Consider the following 20316-nt stretch of genomic DNA (forward strand, 5'->3'; position numbering starts at 1 on the left):
TCCCAGTCTGCTAAATTACTCCTCGTGTAATGTCAATGTTGAACTGCATTCATTTGAACAGATTACCCAAATCCTTTAACAATATTCCACATCACTCAGCTCACTTGTCAGAAAAGATCAGTTCTGCATGACAACAACAACAACAACAAACTGTTTTCCTGCAGATCTGAGTCCACTGCTGGGTCAACAACTTTGACCAAACAGGATGCATCCGACCCAGGGGAAACCTAATCACACGGTATGGAAATCAGGCCTTGCTGTGATTAGAAATGACTATGCAGCACAAGTACAGGTTCATTATCAGGAAAGTTGTTGCATCAGCTCAAACTCAACACAGCAACATAAAGAAACCAGACTGGATATTTTACTGCACAGACTTGGCAAATCGAAAAGTAACAACAGAATAAATCACCCAGCTGTCTCTTGGATGATTTATTCTGTTTTAAAGTCAAGGTGAACAGTTAGCAGCTCCACTGCTTAGTTTATTTCAGTGCATTATTTACTATAATGTAAAATGCTGCAGTTTGTGTACTTCTTATGTGAATGAGGTCACTAAACAATGTCTCCTGCATAGATCGAGTTCAGTGAAGACAACCGGAATAAAATCCTTTTTTTCCTGATAAAAATACAAGAATATGCTGATGTTTATCTTGAAGACACCTAAAAGAATCATTATTCTTTTATCAAACCTGTACATTTAGATGTCAGACTACATGTGCATTTGAACAAGAATGCTGCTTCAATTTAGAGCTGCACAAATAAAACTCAGGCCACTGACCCAGATTTACAAACCATGAAACGGTTTCTCGCCATGTTGAAGTTGAAATACTTAGGAATAAAACAGTGGAACCAGCGGCTCTGGTGATAATAAAAGCAGGCTCAGCCCAACTGTGACTTCAACACTGACAGTGACAAATAAACCTAATTTAATTGGATTTATCACTTCTGGCCGATGCCCACGATGCTAATACTGACCCCATTCTGCAGTTTATAACAAGTAACTTCTAATTACATTATAAATATTATGAAATAATAAAACCAGGTGAATAGAAGTATCTCTGGCACAGTAATTCTGTTCTTCAAAACATTTCTAATACAACGGCCCTGTTCCTCAATTTGAGTTTTCTGGACTACCAGGGTTTATCAGGATTTATTCAGCATGTTTGAACCAAATTAGCCAACTTCTCCAAAATTCTTGTAAATTCTTTCCAACACTGAGGCTGAAGTGTTAACAAAGAGAAGCTGCTGCTGTTCTTCAGTCAGTGCTTTCTTTTAGCTGTTTATTCATCTGCATTTGGAGCCAGTTTCTGATTCCAAACCACAACTGGAATGGCCTTGGATAAACAGGTATGTGAGCTGAATATATTCAGGGAGGATTACACTTCACACATGCATGTAAACATGCGTGTATTGTCTGAACCCCAGGAATTATTCATCAACAGCATCGTGCAGTGAAGGGCACTGAAGGGATCAAACACGTGAAAAGAGTTTTAATCCAAACACAGGTCTTGTCTCTTTTTCCTGACTCTCTACAGAAGTACAAAAAGAGGAAAAAAGATGTGAGACAGAAAGAAAACAAATCTTGCAAAACATTATTTAAACTCTGGGGACCAAATCAGACAGAAGAAGCAAGCCATGAATAACAAAGAGACAGCTGATGCAAAGCTTTTACATAAGATCACAGCGAGGGAGGCAGAAAGATCTGCTGACATTCCTGCAGAAAGTACTCCAATAACAAATATTTCCACACAGATCTTAGAAGATCTGTTCTGGACCATAATGATGAAGAACCTGGAGGCGTGGTCATCCTGATGTATGAACGTTAACATGCAGATTATCCTTTAATTTAAATAATTCTTTAATTATCTGCTGTCAGGATGCAGCTGTGCAGCAAGAAAAGAAGGCTTGTGACTTGTATTTACACCAGTACAAAAATATATAAATTGAAGTAGGCAAGGCTCTTCAGAAACTTTCTGTCAGCTGCTTTTTGTGCCGCAGTGTAAATACTTAAAGTCAAATCAAACTGCTGCACAGTTAAATTTTCTCATTACCCACTGACGACTTATCCTCCCTTCCGTGCTATGACTCAGTAGTTAACAAATGAGGACTTCAGCTTACTCCTCCCACATCCTTCTTAGCCTCCTACTCCCATTTCTACCGCTCTCCCAGCCTTTTTTCTTTTAATCAAAGCAGATCTTTCCAACACGCAGGGTGTGGGGAATGGCCGAGTCTGTTTTTTTTTTATAAATTAGGTGGATCTTATCTTAAGGTCACAAAATATCTACAAACAAAACACAATCTATAAAGTATGGCCATTACTAATGCATCTGATAAGATTTGTTTTCCAGCTTCCCAAAGTTAAGAACAAAGACAATTTTTACCTTTAAAAGATGTTTTAGTTTCATTCACCCGAGTGCCACTCACCCACTCTTCTGTGGAAGTTTGATTACAGGAGCCAAGAACGATCGGCTTCAACCTGAGCTGAACAAACTCAGAACCAGCATTTGCAATGTTGCATTTATTATGCAACCTTGGAGGCTTCGAGTCCCAACCTGTTCTGTTTCCTGTTTACACCTTTCAGACTCGGCCCATCTCCAGCCCAATTCTCCATCTCCTGCCTGGATTCCTCTTTGTTCTTCTGCCACTGGAAGAAGCGTGAAGCAGCAGCTCATGTCCCTGCAGAGCTGAGCTTCCACCTCCATAGATTTTCTTGTGCCTGGCTTCCAGCAGCTGAGCCAAAGCTTCATTTGCAGCATCAGCTTCCCTGCCTTCTGTAGAGGACCTTTCTATAAGGAGTCTCCTTGTGATGTTGGTGTCAGAGTCAAGTGCATCACATCTACACCACCCTTAAAGGCTCGTATCTCACTGGGCTGAAACTTCTGGCGACTTGCTGAGGAGCAGTACTCCAAAATATCCCTCAGCATTTCAATATGTGAAGTCTGAGCTGCCAACTAGTCTCCCAGTAGTTGCAGTCAATGAGAAAGTACCTTAAAGGTAGACATGTAAAAACATGCCAATAACTTTCAAAATGAAAGCATAGTAGCCATATAACTTATGATAATTATCTTTAAATACGAGAGAACGGATGGTGGAAAATATATGAAAAGATGTTACAGAACTAGAAGATTTCAACAAATTTAAGTGAATGTGAGCAACAAATTACCACAACAGTGATGGAATACAGTATTTCTAAAAATATATTCCTAAAGACTAAAATAAACAGACTTGTATGCACATGCTGGTAACCATGACAACCATAGACATGCCATTGAACAACAGTGGTCAAAGGACTCCTCACACTCCAGAACATATAGAAAGAACCAATTTAAAAATCTCCTAATTTTTCCAAAAATTCTTGGTTTAGTACTTTGTTTTGAGTTACTAGTGACGAATATAAAAATAGAGTTAACTTTAGTAAAAAATAAAATTTCAGGACACGTTTAATTGTTTTGATACGTGTTTGAATCGAAGAATGGACTCACCCTGTTTTAATAAAAGAAAACCGTAGAAACCAGTGAAAGCCCACAAACCTATAACCCAACAGGACTACAGGTGATTATCTCAGAGCACCCATCTAAGAGTCAATATAAAAAATAAAATAAAATAAAAAAAAACACTTAAGGAGTACTCTCCAAAAATGTTGAGGTGATGCATTTTTCTAAATCGCCATAAAAACTAATTTGGGGAGATGGAGTTGGACAAGAAGGATCAATAATGAAACAAAACTTGAACTTCTCGAACCTTGGACAACAAAAATGTGAGAAATCAGTTGACATCTATTTTTTTTTTTTAAATTCAAGGTACTTTCAGTAAAAACTTATTGTAGAAGTTGAACTTTGAACATACACAGCTGGAAAACGCAGGTAAACTGTGTAAAGACGAGAAGAGAAAGAAAAGTCAAAAGACAAATCACCTCTGCATGTTCTTAATACTAATTATGTATCCATATGTGCTCACACGCTGATCACATCCTGCCGCCACACCCACATCCACCCACAAGGATGTGACCCCGTTTCCAACACTGACGCACCGAGCAAGGTCACTCCTACACCCAAAGACACACTTGTGAAGGCAGACCGGATGCCCAGAGGCAGTGGAAAGAAACGAGCGACGAGGGGGAGAGAAAACATAAACCAAACAGTCCTCATTGTCATTTAGATTCAGCTGAGAGCGGCATGTGCAGACGAGGAAAGCTGGAGGCTTCAGGAGAAATAAACAAACTGGAATACAATACAAGGTTATTGTAAAGGAGGGGTCTAAAGTTTTTAAGAAAAGGAACTTTTATACAAAGTTTGTCTATAATGACCAAAAAACAAAAAGTTGTGTTTGAGAAGACTAATCTAGAAAAAAAGGTCTATATTTGGATTTATAAAGTATAGACAACATGCAAAGGTAACTAAGATCAAAAGAAATGTTAAAGCTTTTGGTCACCATGGTAACTGCACACCTGTGTCTGTCACTCCCTGACTGCCAAGACTGACCCGACTGAAAATAAGAGTCAAACAAACAAGTGGATAATATATAACAAGTAAAACAAGTCCACTGAATCTTTGGGTTACACTCTCTGCATTCTGGAGGGATATGAAGGAAACTGAAAGTCACACGCTGGGTAAAAGAAGACAAAAATTCTGATGCACAAGTTGTATCTGTACCAAACAGGGTTGTTTTAGTTTGTGATTTGCAAGTTTTATGAGAAAGCTGTCAGACAAGATGCAGGACTGAATTAGTCGAGCATTTATACAGCGATAATGAACATAAAAGCTGCACCGCAGTTCTCTGCATAGCAACAGCTAACAGTTAAAGGTCAGTTTGGACAAACTAATGTGCTGCTCCTGTACTGTAATTTTCCTCTTTCTTACAACAAATTAAGACTTACAGTTCCCTTCAAGGTGCTAAATGCCACAGAAGCTATAATCTGATCACATCTAAGCACAGCTGAAGTCTCTGAAAGTCAACTCGTATTGTGAGAATAAAAACCGGCCTAATCAGCTGAGTTTTTGACCTTGAAACAAAAACGCCAGTCAAAGCACGTGAGTCCACAAACAGCTGCAGCGGTCCAAGTTGGTGCTTATTTGAGAGGTACTTCTTTTATAACGTCTCATTTACGAGTCACACGAGGTGGAAATAGTTTTTCTGTCGAGACTGCAAATGATCAAGCCCAGTTCATGTTGTTTTTCCCAGTGCTGTAAAAACGAAGCAAACCCCAGGGTGTCGGATCAGAGAGTGGAAGGGAAATATTTTGTGAACATCACATTAACTATTAAGCTCATACAGCTGGGTTTAGAAGGCAAGATACAAAGAAGGGAAAAGATAAAAGAAAGGAAGCTGTGGTTTCAGAGTTAAAAAAAGAAAAGAAAAGTAAAATAGCAAGAAACTTTTTTTTTTTAATTATTTTGTAATAGTCAAGTAATTATGGCTACATATACAGCAGATTACTGATTTGATCTGCCGTTTAGAAAAGGTGACCTGTTTTAACATTCAAAAGCTGGAGCTAAAGTTGTTCTCTGGGATGAATTAATGCACATGGAGCACGAAGAGCAGGTCTAGTTCATCAAATTTACACTAATCCTGAACAAGAACTGCTCTAACTGTGATTAATTTCTTCAGACTTAGGAACAACAGCAGCGTGTTCAGAACATAATGACAATAAATGGCTGGGCCTATTTGTTCTTTATTATCAGAAATTTTGTGTCAAACCCCCAATTCAGAGGAACTTTTCATTTTCTTTGGTTTCTCAACCAAAACAAGAAAATACTAAGGCATCGGGATTAGTTCTTTCAGTTAGAAATTGTCTCTTTTTATTTGAGAATAAAGAGGCCACGGTCTTATAATCCTGAGGTTGCAGGTTCAAGCCCAGGCTGTGTCAGGAAGGGCATAAAACAAGTTTGTTCGCTGTGGCGACCCCTGCAGAAGGGAGCAGCTGAAAAGGAAGAAGAAAGGAATGAGCACATTGCACAGGTGAGAACAGGGTTGTGAGGCTGCGTTTTGGTGGAAAAAGATGAGTTTCTGTGTGTCTGAGTACACTGAAATATCAAAGCTAAATGTGTGTTTGTGTGTGTGCATCCTTTAAATTAGGGCTTGTTTTACATATCAGATAATCAGGGTGTTTCTAGCAGACACACAAACATTAGATTGACTTTAATTGGCTGGGTGTGAATTTCTCCCTGGACGGGTTTGAAGCAAGAAGGAAGGGGCAGAGCTGAACTTTTAAAAACAGATTGATCAGAGACAGCGAGGGCGGGCAGCTTCTAAAGAGGATGACAGCAATTACCACAGCAGAAGTTACAACCCAGACAGACATGATGAAGAAGAAAGAAAAAATACACCCCCAAAAATACCATCACCAGTGCAACTCTGGAGTTTGAACTTAGACACAAAAAGAAAGAAAAGTTTAAAACTGACACGAATAATGAAAAAGCAAAGATATCAGATTTATTTCATGAGGACACTTTAAATTTTCTTTCTGTCTAAAGATAAAGTTTGGTGAAATTAAAAGAACTAAATTAACACATCAATGCTTTTTAAAGGAAAATGATAAACCCAAAATACTTTTATTCAATCAACTTAAATCAGAAGCAATGACTGGCTTTAGAAGATATTATTCAAATAAATATAACTCATCATTATGTATGAACTGTTTATGTCTGCTTTTGGCACAGGTTATTAACTGATTTGTGCATTACATTTCCACTTTGCAAGAGGCAATATAAAGATCCTTTTTAGTAAAAAGGTTTATAAAATATGTGAACAATGATAGATTAGCTAACAGCTGAAATAAGCCTGAATAACTGTAAACAATCAGCTCTTGTCTGGCTTCTCCATCAGCCAAGCTGGACTAAAACGTTTGTCCTTTTCTCCAAACTCTGTGCTCTCTGCCTGATAAAGTCTTCAAAACTATTTGACAGAACATCCCTTTCATAGTATTTTATGGAAAGTATTTAGACCTGTAGACATTGTTATTCCACTGAGGTTTAATTAGTGTTTGTCCTGAAGTCCTACCTGGTTGTTTCTAAGTGTCTGTGCGATAAGAGACCGTCTCCAAGTGTAAAATGGGATGAACTGAAAAGGAGGAACGAGTGATATTTATGATGCTTTTACCACTTTGAAATGATTGTAATATATCTGAGCGTTTTTATTGTTAGTGTGTGTGTTTATACAGCTGTCCTGACAGAAATATGCCGATAGGTTACTTGCAGCATTCTTGCAGTTAGAATGTAAAATACAAAAACAAAATGTCTTGTGTTGAAAAAAAGAACAGACTTGCAGGTTTTATGAAACAAATTATCAACAAAATAAGGATTGAATGCTGATTTTTTTTATCTTGAGGTGTAAATCGTCCTCTGTCATTCTTGTTTATTGCTGTTGTGGAACTTTAAACGGTAGTTTTTAAGAGTCAGCTCCTCTCAGCTTGGATTCTGTAAACTGAGCATCTCTCTACCTTTAAAAGGTGAGGCTGTGAATTCTGAGGTCGAGGCCTGTAATTGTTGCTGTAGACCCCGACCAGTAAATATTTGTTCCTGTTTACTGTTTCGGTCAAATATAAACTGTATTTCATGGTTTTCAGCACAACCTCATCGTAAAGTGAACCATGAGTAAGACAAATTCCTTTTCCTTTGCATTTAAAGTGAAAATGGACTTTGACCAGAAGCGTTTTCTTTGTTTCTTTTCCAGGAGTCCCTGGAAAACCACTTTCATGGTGCCATCACTCATAATGCTATCTTACTCTGTATCTTAAAAGGATTTTCTCTTTAATCCCTGTAAGCTCACACTGATCCACCTGATCAACATGTATGTTAAGGTACATTTACACAACAAAACAAGCACAATGAAGCAGTGTTCCACCAACAAAATGACCAAATGTGTGATAAATATTATAAAATATGTCAGAATTTCATTTCAAGACCACATTTTATCTGCTGGGGTTTTCAATGAGTTTGTCTTCTTTCACCTCTGAAATTTCAAGGACTGAAACAAAGTCTTATCAAAAGTAAGTATGATGATATTTTCTATGTGGGACACATAAAAATAAGATGCATGTTAATAAAAATAAAGTGTCTTTTGGCGAGTGTTAATAAGGATGTGACTCAGTGCCATGTCAACCCCCTACCAGCGCTGATTTTGCAGACGAGTTGGAGGATAGCTTTAGTGGCAGTGAGCCAGCAGCTCCAGCCCAAAAGCAGCTGAAGATGAAAAGAAATGCACAAAAGAAATATGCAAAGCACTCAGCAAATCCTCTCAAATGATTCAGCCACACAGCGTCCAGCCATCAAGCGTCTGAAAAAAAAATCCTCACAGGAGCGTTTCAAACCGTCCACGGTCTTTCCTGGCTGATTTAGAAAAAGCAAACATGAATATTTATCACATTAGCTCATGAAACAAGTCATTTCAAATTTAATACCAAAAGGTTGCATTTGCACAATGCCTTCTCACATGGGAGTTTCCCCGGATCAGGGGAGGTCTTCAGATTTACAACTGAATGATACAAATGTTAACTCTTTTTTTGTCTATACAGGCTAATCTGTCGCAGTTAATTACACGACATGAGGTTCTGGTACAGAACACTCAGGGTCAAAGATAATTGCACCGTTTGCATAATAATTTCATTTCCAAACTGAAACAACTGAAGGAATCCAAGGACAAAGATAAAGGTGTGCAGAGATGTAAGTAAATGTGCATTGATATAAGAATTTAGTTGATAGTTATCAGGATTTTATCAGTGAGGGAGACCGGAGGACTGCGTATGAGCCGAGAATGTCAGGAGACAAACTGATACTCTTATCTGCTCTGACTCAGAGCTTTCTGCCACAGTTATTTGAATAGGCCTCTTCTACAGAAACAAATGACTCTGATGATGAAGGTTGGAACTGAAATCTGTCCTACAAACTAAAAACGAGGGGTTTTTGTAAGCAGAACACATTTTTCACAAAGGAAAATTGGGGTCACAAAAATCACCTACATTCAAGGCTTTAACATCTGTAAATTGTTGGTCATGTACGTTTTAAAAATAACTTGCAGAAATAAATCATAGTTTAATCAAAAGTATCAACTCTACAGCCAGAGGGAAGATGACAAGTTGGCCCTAAAGTTTGTTTTATAGCACATGGTCCATTATGAGCAACAATAACTTAACTTGACTCTATATAGAGTGTAAAATATATGATTTATCATGAAGTAATATATAATATTATTTGTTGCTAAAGCATTAATTATTATACCATGAAAGCAGGACAACAATATTGTGACTAATCCATATTTTATCTCATCGGAGTTCAGAGGTTTATCATTTATTTACTGGTTATCATTCTTCTTTTCATAAAAACTAACAACCACCATCAACAGCTTGTTCTTTTTTATGATTGCTCTCCTGGACTTTTTTCTTTGTGCCCATGATGAATCACCTTTGAGAAAGGTGAGATCATCGAGGTTGCACTTTCTCCTCAGTCACCATGATTGACACCTGTCAGTCACCTTCTCCCTCTCTTCCACCGACACTTGACCACTCGTGTTGCATTCACTGACCCTATCTCCAGGTTAGGAACCACTGTGGTTATAAAATGGATTACGTTACACAACATGAGGAAAAACCTTTGCTATAGTCTAACAGCCACTAAGGGTCACCCAACAACCGACATTACAAGAGAAACTTAGAAAACAATATTTCTCCATCCATCATGATTATACCCCCTTAGAAACTTGAATAAAAGGCAAAGTGTAAATCTTTAACAAACATCCAATACCAGCCTGAGATCATGTCTGTTAAAAACATACTTCTGAAAATTAAAACTTGAGAAAACTGCGAGGCTGAAGCAGCTGTTTGGACAATTATTCTGTAACTGAGCCGAGCAGAAAAGATAAGATGTCATCAGAATCTGTCAGAGTCAGTTCAGCAGATGGCAGCAACTGATGGATGAGGCGTACCGATCACACTCTGCTTTCCTCGCCCCATCCCACTGCAGCAGCTTCCTCCTCCTCCTCCTCCTCCGGTGGGGAAACTTTGTGACTGTAATATTAAAAAATCCAAGACTGAGATGTGCCGGACGACGTAGGGCACCTCTAAGCAAACAGAATCTCTCAGAGTTCCTACGCTTGGAGATGCTTAGACAAACAGCCAGGGAAAATCCATCTTTCTGACAGAATCATTTCCAAAAATCCCCAAACCCCCAGCGGGGCTCCTGGATGCTCTTCAGAGCTGCACAGGCTGGGCGGGAGTGTGTCAAAGTGTGTGTATGAAGAGTAAACAGAAACAAGATGGGGAAAACAGAATCACTCGATGTGGAATACGTACCGTCGCTCGACAAACTTCAACGTTATTTCTACTATACCCCAATCTTCTTTTAAAAGCTGCTGCATCTCTGTGAGCCACCAAAGTTTAACAATCAGTCTCTCAGCATTGTGTCTGTGAAAGGCAGCAAGTTTCAACAAGAAAAGGTTTCACCTCTGCTACAAGCTGAACAAATCAATTCAGTCTTATGGTTGCAGCAGTATATCCTCATAGAAATATATTCACAAAGAAGACGATGCTATCCTACTCTTTTTATTAAATATGCATCGTGTTTTGTTTTAAACAATCAGCTTGAACGTGCAGTTAGTTAATGCTGATCTTACAGCTTCAACGCACCTTTCCAACCAATTAAAGCGTGATATTCACAGCTAGTAGTCATTCTTTTAGTCTGAAGAAGGAAAAATTCAAATAAAAACATTAAAAGTCCTTCAGAAAACCTGAAGAACGAACAATCAAGACAACTTTAAAACATTACATCTCTCCTTGGAAGAAAAGAGTAACAAATTTAGGCAACTTTATTTTAAATGCTCATGCAACAGTTTTTTTTGAGCACAAGTAGACTGTATACCAATTTCTATTTCATGGTGTTTGTTTTGTAAGCTTTGAATGTGAGCTATTGATGTGGGAAGTTTGAATCTGTACAGAATGTGGTGTGTGGTACGCTTCGGGGAGAACAGCTTCTCTGTTGTTCAGCCTTTCTATACATAAATAATTCCTACAAAGACATCTAAAGCCTAAAAAAACTCAAAGAAAAAGAAAAAAAAAACCTTATATTTAGCTTGTATCTGTTGAACCAACCAGTCAGAGGAGAACCCTAGGATTTGGGGTAACTTCACATCTTTTAATCCAACTTCTATAACTCATATAATATATATATATATATATATATATATATATATATATATATATATATATATATATATATATATTCATGCTAACGCCACTGGTGTACAAAATTAAAACAAAAACTAAATGTTTGACCTAAATCTTAGCTCACATTAAAATTAAATTCCTAGTATTCCTTAAGGAAATATCAGGTGTGGTGCACTGAATGATTCGCAGCAACTACCACACAAAGATTAGCTCAATTACTGTAAAAATGACTTTCTTAGAGCCATTTTTATGTTTGCTATGGTTTGCTTATTTGTGATGTCCATTTTGTACTGGCAGTTGGAATATTAAACACTTTAATAAAGTTTTTTGTCTCCTCAAAAATTCCTAGGAAAAGTTAAAACTCCTAAGAGGAAAGATCCAAAGCCAGAGCCAACTCCTTCCACATCCACCGAGGAGCAGGAAAGGTGGAGTCTGGACCTTTGATCCAAACCATTTGCAGTAAATGATGTTCATCAGAACAAGCTTCAGCTACGATTCTGTCTGGTGTGATTGTTGGATTAAACATCACTGTGATTTGGATATAACCCCAGGGTTACAATCAAAAGAAAGCGGCTGCTGCTGCTGGCAGCGCAGGCTGCTTCGCTGGAGGGAAAACTGCACTCAAGTCTCAGGTTCAAACAACCAGGAAACAGATAAATAAATCAACAGCAAGGGTCTGAGAAAAGATTTATTTTAGGCCAACGGCAAAAACTTTGTTTTGTTTTTAATTCCCCATTCCTCACTGAATTTTACACATATTGACCTAAAATCTGAGGTGGTAGTAGCTGAGACTCATCCTCAGCACTTACTTTCAGCACAATCAGATTCTTCTTGAACTTCAACTCTGCTTTTCTGTTAGGAAAATATCTCATGAGCCACTGGATGGATTTTATTTTACTGAAACTTTTAGGAAATAATCAGTGGATCCACAACTGATTATTTTTTGGAGTAAATCCAAATCAAAATGGCCGCTGCAGCTAATCAACATCAGCGACCACAATAATGGCTTTAAGTCAGTCAGTTTCAGAGATAATGATGTGGTTGTAACTGAGAGGGATTCTCAGCACATAATCTGAAACTGACTACATTATTTTCAAAGTTTGAAGAAAACGGCACCAACATGAGGAGCTTAGCTTCAAACTCTGGCATGAAAGGCAACCAGGGACATGAACAGGACATGATAGACCTTCACAATAAAATGGTTTCATGTGAATATCTGCCAAAACTGCCTTTGGTCCAAACTAAAAGCAAGTCAAAGTAATGTTCAGCGCCCTCCCTCTTCCAGCGCCTGAGTTCCCTTTGTTCTTTCTGGGGTCATTAAAATTATCTTCAAAGAGCAAACATGGCTTGATAAAGATTTTAGGAGCAACCACAGAGTATTTATTTATGTTTAGATTAGATTTTTAGGGGCACAAGCTTTAATAAGATAATTGAAGTCATTTGATAGTCTTTTATAAACAGAAAAGATAAAAACAAAAAGTGTTACATAACAAAATGATATAATTACCTGTAGATGGGGTCTTGCATCACCATCATCTTACTTTCATCCCATGTCCACTCTTTCTTCTGTTAAAAATAAAATAATATTAATTTAGACCAAATGAGAACCAACACAAAGAAAACCCTTTAATTACACAAAGCCTAATTGTGCAGCTTGTGATGTAATTTCTGTAGTTTTTCCTCTTTTCATTTATCCGTTTGATTAAATCCATCTTTCAGTTTAAGGTCACAATCAAAATGTCAAGCCACGGGCGTGCAGGAATTATTCCTATTGATTTGAGTCTCCACAGCGCCCTTTGTTGACTCGTCATTCAGTCGCTCTCATCTCCAGTCCATCAATGCCTTTGTCCTCCTCAGGGATGGAAAGAGATCGCTGACTGTAACGTTTGACATTTCTAACTTCAAGGACATGAACCCTCCATCAAATAACTGGGTTTTATTTCAAAATACCAATTCATTTTTTAATTAAACCTTCAATAATGTCTTTATTTACTAAATAGAGAAGGTATTTCACACTTCAGTTCACACTTCCAAGCTTTCACTGCTGCAAACTATTCAAACTGAAATGTTAAAGTCAAATTAATTTCTCTTTGTTTTGACCAAATATTAAAGGAATTCCCTTACATCAAGTTTCATGTTAACCAAACAAACATAGTTTGAGTGAATTATATTTTAAACCACTTGCAGGCAGCGGCCATTTTCCAGTTCCAAGGTAAACGGCAGCTTTAAAAAGTGTCTGTTCTCATTTTATAACAGCAGCGTTGTTCAGCAAAGTAAAGCGAAATGCGGCCATTTTCTCCTGAGTTTTTCACAGATCTGAGGTCAGTGAAATATTACCTTCAGAGTGAGAGTGGTCCAGTTAACAAACAGATACACAAAAACATAAAAGAAATCAAAAATGGCCACTTACTTTTTTCTTTTTCCTCAAAGTAACCTTGACGCCTTCAACAGACACCACGATGTGGACTTTCTTCTTCTTGATGTTTTTAACCTTGAATTCATACTGAAAAAAGAAAGAAAACAAAACTTTTTAAACTTTAGGCAGATGAGGGAAAATGTGAAATAAGGAGATATATGTTACATATTTTAAGCTGAGCTTTACATGTTAAAGTTCAACCACGAAAAACTAAAAGCAGAAGTCAAAAACATGAAATAAATCTACCAGTATTTGTATCTAATTAAGACCAGGAAAGGAGTGAAAGAAGCTTGTAACGTTATGTTTTTACAGATTATGTTTGATTTAAATAAATGATTTAAGATGATTATTTCTCACGTCACAGGAAATCAAAACTGCAGCTAAATCTCTGCAAGCAAGACGTGGCAACGCTGAAAGTTTAAAGTCATATAAAAAACAAAGTCTGCAAGTATTTAAATAGCTTCAAGGTCAATTTTCAAAATTAAAAATGTTTTAAAAAAGGCAGAATTTCAATCATGAATAAGTAAAAAGGCTTCAGCTGAGTTTTGCTGCAGAAATGACAAACACTTAAAGTTAAAAAGCTACTGAGTGACAGTTCATTGTTTCCTCCTCGTCAGTCAGGCTGAGGCAGCTTCATCCACCTCCTCCGCCTTTAATGGAGCCGTGTTCGGTGTCAAACAACAACTCTGCAGCAGAGCGATGGAGGTTTTACTTCTTATTACAGTCCTGTGTTCTTTCTTCACCGCAGGCACGGATTTCACCCTCAATCCTCTGCATATTCAGGACCTGCTGAGTGAGCGAGACCCAACAGTTCTGTGGCAGCAGCCTCCTGCAAGAACATCTGTTTCTGCTGCAGTCTCTCTGAGAACCTGATCAGAGCACGGAGGCGCCAGAAAGAAGGCAAAAATAAAACTAAACAGCAGCGAGACACATTGTAACGTGAACCAAAACCATGAATTCAGATTTCTGGCACAAAAAAACAACTCACATTTTCTGATAAACAGGGTCTGAGTTTTCAGACGTCACGTGTAACGCCTTCATGTTTGTCACCTGCAGACAATGATGATGATGATGATGATGATGATGATGTTGTTGCCCGTGTCTGTGGGGTGACTTCTACTGATGAACTGATGAACTTTAAGTTTAACTCTGTCATTTCTCAACATTAGATGGTCTCAGTCTAAAACTCTGGCAGGTGGTGGGCGAGAAGAAGGCTAGGCTTTTAGTTTATTAAACAGAAAGAACATGTCAGAGTAAACATTTATTTTTATTATTTTCACTAATGGTGGTTTTGAATTCAATCCCTCCATTTCCAACTTAAGACGTTTTCTTGTTTCCTTTCAGTCTTTCATTAGTGCTGCTATTTTAAACACCATCACTGAGCACGATGTACTTTTCCTTTACTCTGGACTTACTAAACATTGATTTTATTATTGCTTTTCATTATTTAGATGCATTTTCACTTATATAAAAAAGGCAAGCTTTTAAGATGTGCTAAAATTCTAAATGTTGCTCTGCAGACAGCAAATGCTATTTCAAAATTATATATAAAATATACTCAAAACATTTAAGAAAATAGGTGATATATTTAAAGGAGGAAGTCTTTGTTGAGTAAAATCTGCGTGCTGACAGGATGACTTTCTGCACATGAATGCATGAAGTATAATGGGAATAATAAGAGTGAGTAAAATAACTCGGTGCCTCGTCAGCGTGGCTCTGAAACAGCAGGTCGAGGAGCCGCAGAAACACGGGCCAGTCGCCCAATCAGCTCCTCACTGCGCCCGCAGGAACAAAACAGTCCTGACTGTTACAGTGTGTGTGTTCTCAGGTCTGCTGATTGTTCCAGAAATAGAAGGCAAAGTCTCTATTTTGTCTCTCAGCTCCTTGTTTGGGTGCAGGACACGGGTGGAAAACTTTTCTGTTTCTGAAGTTAATTAGCATTTGTTCATTCTTAGCCTCCGACCTACTTACTTCACTTGGTGACACTTGTTTGGAAGGTGCTATTTCAATCATTTACATTGTCTTTTTGCAACCAGTTCACAGAACATGCTGTAAAAAAGGCTGCAACTCAGGTCTTTTATTTTCAATATTTTCTTGAATTTTGTCTAAAATTGGCACAACAGTGGAAAAAATAAGCAAATGCATATGATACAAAGAGCTTAAAAGAAGACATGATTTTGGCACAATGCTAAATGAAACCAACCTATTTTCTCCTCCTCTTGAATTGAAGGACATAATTACGTCCTACATTATTCTCTTCAGGGAAACACTGAAGCTCTTTAATCAAGTCCTAAAGTTCAGAAATGTTTACGTGTCAGTGTGAAGGTGGTTTAATGAGCACATTTTCATCTGCTTCATTGTTGACTGTGCTGCACATACAAGATGTAAATGTCACAGTCTGATCGACTGCATGGTTGACCTCCACAGAGGCGATTTCAGCAGCAATTTAAAATATTTCATGCAAGCTTTGACTGGTTAAGTGTTCCACCACAATGCAACAAGGAGCACTTGTTCTAATAAGCTCATCTGCTCCTTTTTGAAGCGTTTTCCTCAGTAAAACCACGTCAGCCGCTGCGTGTTCTCCCTGCTGTTCTCAGCTTCCTCTGCAGAACGCAGCGCTGATCTGATTTATAACACGCATCTATCTGTGGAACGGAGGTAATTAAAACACTTGTGCCACTGAAGCCGTGGGACTTGAGGAATTGCACGAACATTCGTTTCACAATGCTGGCAATTTATTTGATCATGCGTCTCGATATCAGGCAAGGTAGTTAGAGCGCTTTAATGAGCAAAGATAACCGCTGTAACACTGTTTAGGCCGTTTGGGATAATTGCAAATGTCTCTGCCTGAAGTACCTCCTGAATACAAAAGTAACAAGATGTTCTTTTTTTATACATTTACACCCCAGCATCAGTCATTTTTGACTAAAGAAAACAAATGCTAAGCTGCTAAGTCACATAAATGTAAGCAAAGGTCATAAATGTGTTATATTGAAATAAATTGAAACTATAATAAAGTATTGTGTTTTATGTCAAACAAAAACAGAAAGGTATTAAAATTCAAGGCAAAAGTTCTGTAGAAGCTGCAAGGGATTATGTTTATTCTTCTGATGCAGGAGGAATATTGTTTCCAATCAGGATGTTAAAACTTTGCATTTTTATTCAAGCTTTTTGGATTTCTTTGATACTTCATCTTGAGAGAGAGCTGACTGATGTTGATTCTGTTCAATAACCTAATAATTCTGTCTGGTATATTTATTATTTCAAGCCAGCTATTTCCAGAACTTGTAAAGCCATTTGTTTCTAATCTTTTTAAATCTTAAACTACAACAATGTGAAACTTTGCACGGATCGACCTCACTGGTAAATATGAGGTTACAGAAACCAGGCTGTGCCAACATGTAGCTGCCTGAAGGACAACGTGTGTATTCCAGGCAAAGACAGGACATTAGTGTTCATGTAAACAATCTGAAATTAACCCTTCAACTCAAAGACTAGAGTCATAAATCATGCAAAGAATTCAGTCTAACGGTTGCATTCCTTTTCCAGATAAACTGGTTATTTCCTAGATGTCCTTTACTTCTGTTTCCACTATAATCCATCATCGGAGGAGGTCTAACATCAGCTTCTCAACGTAACAGCATCCTCAGGCAGCGGTAACATTTCCAGTCAGAAATATCAGCCAGAGGGGAAATAAAAACCTGCATTTCTGTTGGTGGAGAAAGTGAAGAACTGAAGGTTGGCCAGTCAAAAGGACGATTGGGGTAAACATGCAGACACACACTGATTCACAACCGGCACTCCGCTGAGGTCAAACTGCAGCCACAGACATGCCGCAATGATCTCAGCAAGAAAAAAAAAAAGATAACAGTTCCAGGTTTACTCTTAAACAAACCATTTGTAATTCTTGTTGGGGTTTCCTGTTTTCTCACAGCTTCTTCATCAATGTTTTAGCTGTAAAACAGGTTCTGTAGGCAAAAGGACCAGCCTGGTTCTGTCCCCTTCATCCATCTGTAACTGCAAGAACTCACAGCGCAGTGTCCTGACATTTATTTCAATCTATTTCTTATTTTTAACCCCTGAGATGCCACTCCAGCTAAGTGATCTTGGCCAAAACAACAACAGTAACAACTCGATTGAACAGATATGGTGCTAAGCTTTGGTGTGGTAGCAGCTGAGCACAAAGCACATCGTACCATATCTTTGCTTGAAGCTTTACCAATAACTGTTGTCATCAACTCTGTCTGTCTGTCAGCAAAATATCTCATGAATTACTGGATGGATTTTAATAAAAGTCTGAGAAAATAAGAACTGGATATACATCTATAATGAAATAACTTTTAGAGTCACCCCAATTCAACATGGCCACCAAAGCTAACTGACATTAGCTAACATAAAAAGTTCTGTAATTCAGTCAGTTTTACAAACACAGAGCTAAAATTTGGTGTGGTAGTAGCTGGGAGTCATCCTGAGCAGATACTCCAAACACTAACTGATCTCCATGATCTGCTTTTAAAACGATCTTAGTTTAAAACTCTGTAATGAAAAGTGACATAATTGTTCCTTCAAGGAATGCTAGGTCATTAATTTATTTATTTTGACCAAGTGCTGTAATTGATCCAATACTCTAAATATTATTTCTGGCATGGGCGCAGTAAATCAATTTAAACCCTCACTGTGACACCTAAAGCTCAGCATTTAGGTCTCCACAAAGCTATCAGCCTAAGTTTGGACTTTATAAATAAACAATACCTCACAGGTTTTCACATGCACACACACACACACACACACACACAGCCAATTTGTTTAGAACCAGTGGCTTGTGAGCACACATCCATCTCAATGACACATTTTCTCTAGAGAAAGGGGAGAAGAGAATAAAACGGGCTGTAAAGTATGACAGAGAGAGGAAAGCGAGACAAAAGGAGACAAAGAGACAGACGGGCGAGCGGTCAAAGGGGCGAGCTCTGAAGTAGCCAGAATATGAAGGTTAATTAAAAGCTCAGATCATTAAGCTCACACTTACACCAACTAGACGTCTTAAATGTGCAAACTGTCATGTTGTCATTAGCTGCTGAATGAGGTGAAAATCACACAGTTTTAATCTCTGCACAGCCCCTGTTTTTACATATCATAGCAGGAGCTTTAAGAAAGTTTCTCTCATGACTGCAAATTGAACAATAAATCAATTGTACAATATGTATTTAAAAGCCCACAGCACAAGGGCTTATAAATCATTTTTGGAGTATACTTCCCCATTTCATTCTTCCCTTTATAGAGCTATGTTTATCACTTAATTGTAACACAAAAAAGTAACAATACCAACCTTGGTTTTTTACATGAATTTGTGTTAAAAACATAAATAAAAAAATATCACTGCATACTGGCATTCAGCATCAACACTCATGAAAGCTTGAGTTCATAAATAATAAATTCAGTTTCCATTATTGGGGCCATCACCTAATGGATTTGATGTTTTGGTATATTTGGTATATTTGTGCCCCAGCTCCAACACTAATACATGCCATGGCCTAAACCTTTAATATTCATGTCATGTTCATTTTAGACTCCAAACTAATCTAGCTGCCTAAAGTCTTGTAGAACGTGACCTTTATCAGATCAGTCTTAATTGAATTCCTTTTCCAGAAAAGCAGATACTTGTGCAGCAGAGATGTTGTTCACGTGGCTGCAGAAAGTGGCAGCGTGGCTAGAATATTCACAAAGACAAAAAATCACAGTGAATGTTGGACAAACTGTTCAGTATGAGATTAATCTTTGCTCCACAGTTACTGAGCAGACATGTTTGAACTGGGTAATATATGTTATAGATGTGTTAACTGAGCCTTTAGTTCATCAACATTATTACCTCCCACTACATCTACAAGGCTCCCTGAGTTGTGGCTGAGAACAGCCACCTCTCTCACTGACTGTTCACCCCTCTTCCATCTGGAAGAAGATTCTGCAGCCTCAGGAGCCGCTCGGCCAAAATCTGGAAAAGCTTCTTTCTTCAGTCAGTCCAGCCTCTGAACACCAAGCTGGCTCCATCCAGGCTAGATTATCTCCCCCACATTCTGCTCCGCTCCACTTAAAACACACTCAACACATCTAGGAAAATTGGTTCTTAAAGCCACAAATGCTTCGATACTTTTATGTCTTTCATGCATATTTGCACATTCATTTTTGCACTCTAGCATAGAGGAAAAGCACAGATTTTCACAGTCTCATTGTTCAAACACAGTTTGGCCCCCTGCCATGACTCTATATGTCTTTTGTTTTTAGTGACGGTTCATAGGTTGCAACCATTTGGTTCAGGAGGATGTCTTTTAGTGTCTACTGTGTGCTTTGCATCTACTTACAGGCATGCATAAATGTAAAAAAGTGTCTAGAAAAAAAAAAGAAATATCTTTGAACTACATATTTAGTGGTTAGAAAATGAAACTAATTTAAATGTAAAAGTGAAAGAGGTCATCACAATTTTGATTAAAAGAAGTGAAAAAGCTAAAGTACATCATAATTGTATGCATATTTGTTATTTTATGCACAAGTGTCAATATCAGGTTTGCAAAATATTATAATTTATCCTGAAATAAAGAAAATGCATTTATTACCAACAGATTTAACTGACAGCTCTTGCTGTTCTGGGATTTCTTTAGTAAATTTTGAAGCATAAATGGTGAAACTATTCATGCATTTGTTTATTTTCTTGCCTTTTGTGTATCTAAACATGACTTGTGTGCTGTTACAG

General features: G+C 37.8%; 1 protein-coding gene across 3 annotated transcripts in view; it reads right to left on the reverse strand.

Moving 5' to 3' along the window:
• nos1apa (nitric oxide synthase 1 (neuronal) adaptor protein a) overlaps nt 1-20316 on the reverse strand; it is a 135959-nt gene that overhangs the window by 69987 nt on the left and 45656 nt on the right. For 2 of the 3 annotated variants that reach the window (XM_037974117.1, XM_037974116.1), the window contains exons 3-4: nt 13566-13658; nt 12663-12721 (exon numbers count right to left, since the gene is read on the reverse strand). In XM_037974117.1, coding sequence (XP_037830045.1) covers nt 12663-12721; nt 13566-13658 — 152 coding nt within the window. Of the gene's footprint in view, nt 1-2381; nt 2512-12662; nt 12722-13565; nt 13659-20316 lie in introns of those variants that run through there. The other variant, XM_037974118.1, reaches the window with a different exon arrangement.

The sequence above is a fragment of the Kryptolebias marmoratus genome, linkage group LG24 (assembly GCF_001649575.2).
Source record: "Kryptolebias marmoratus isolate JLee-2015 linkage group LG24, ASM164957v2, whole genome shotgun sequence".
Classification (NCBI taxonomy): domain Eukaryota; kingdom Metazoa; phylum Chordata; class Actinopteri; order Cyprinodontiformes; family Rivulidae; genus Kryptolebias; species Kryptolebias marmoratus.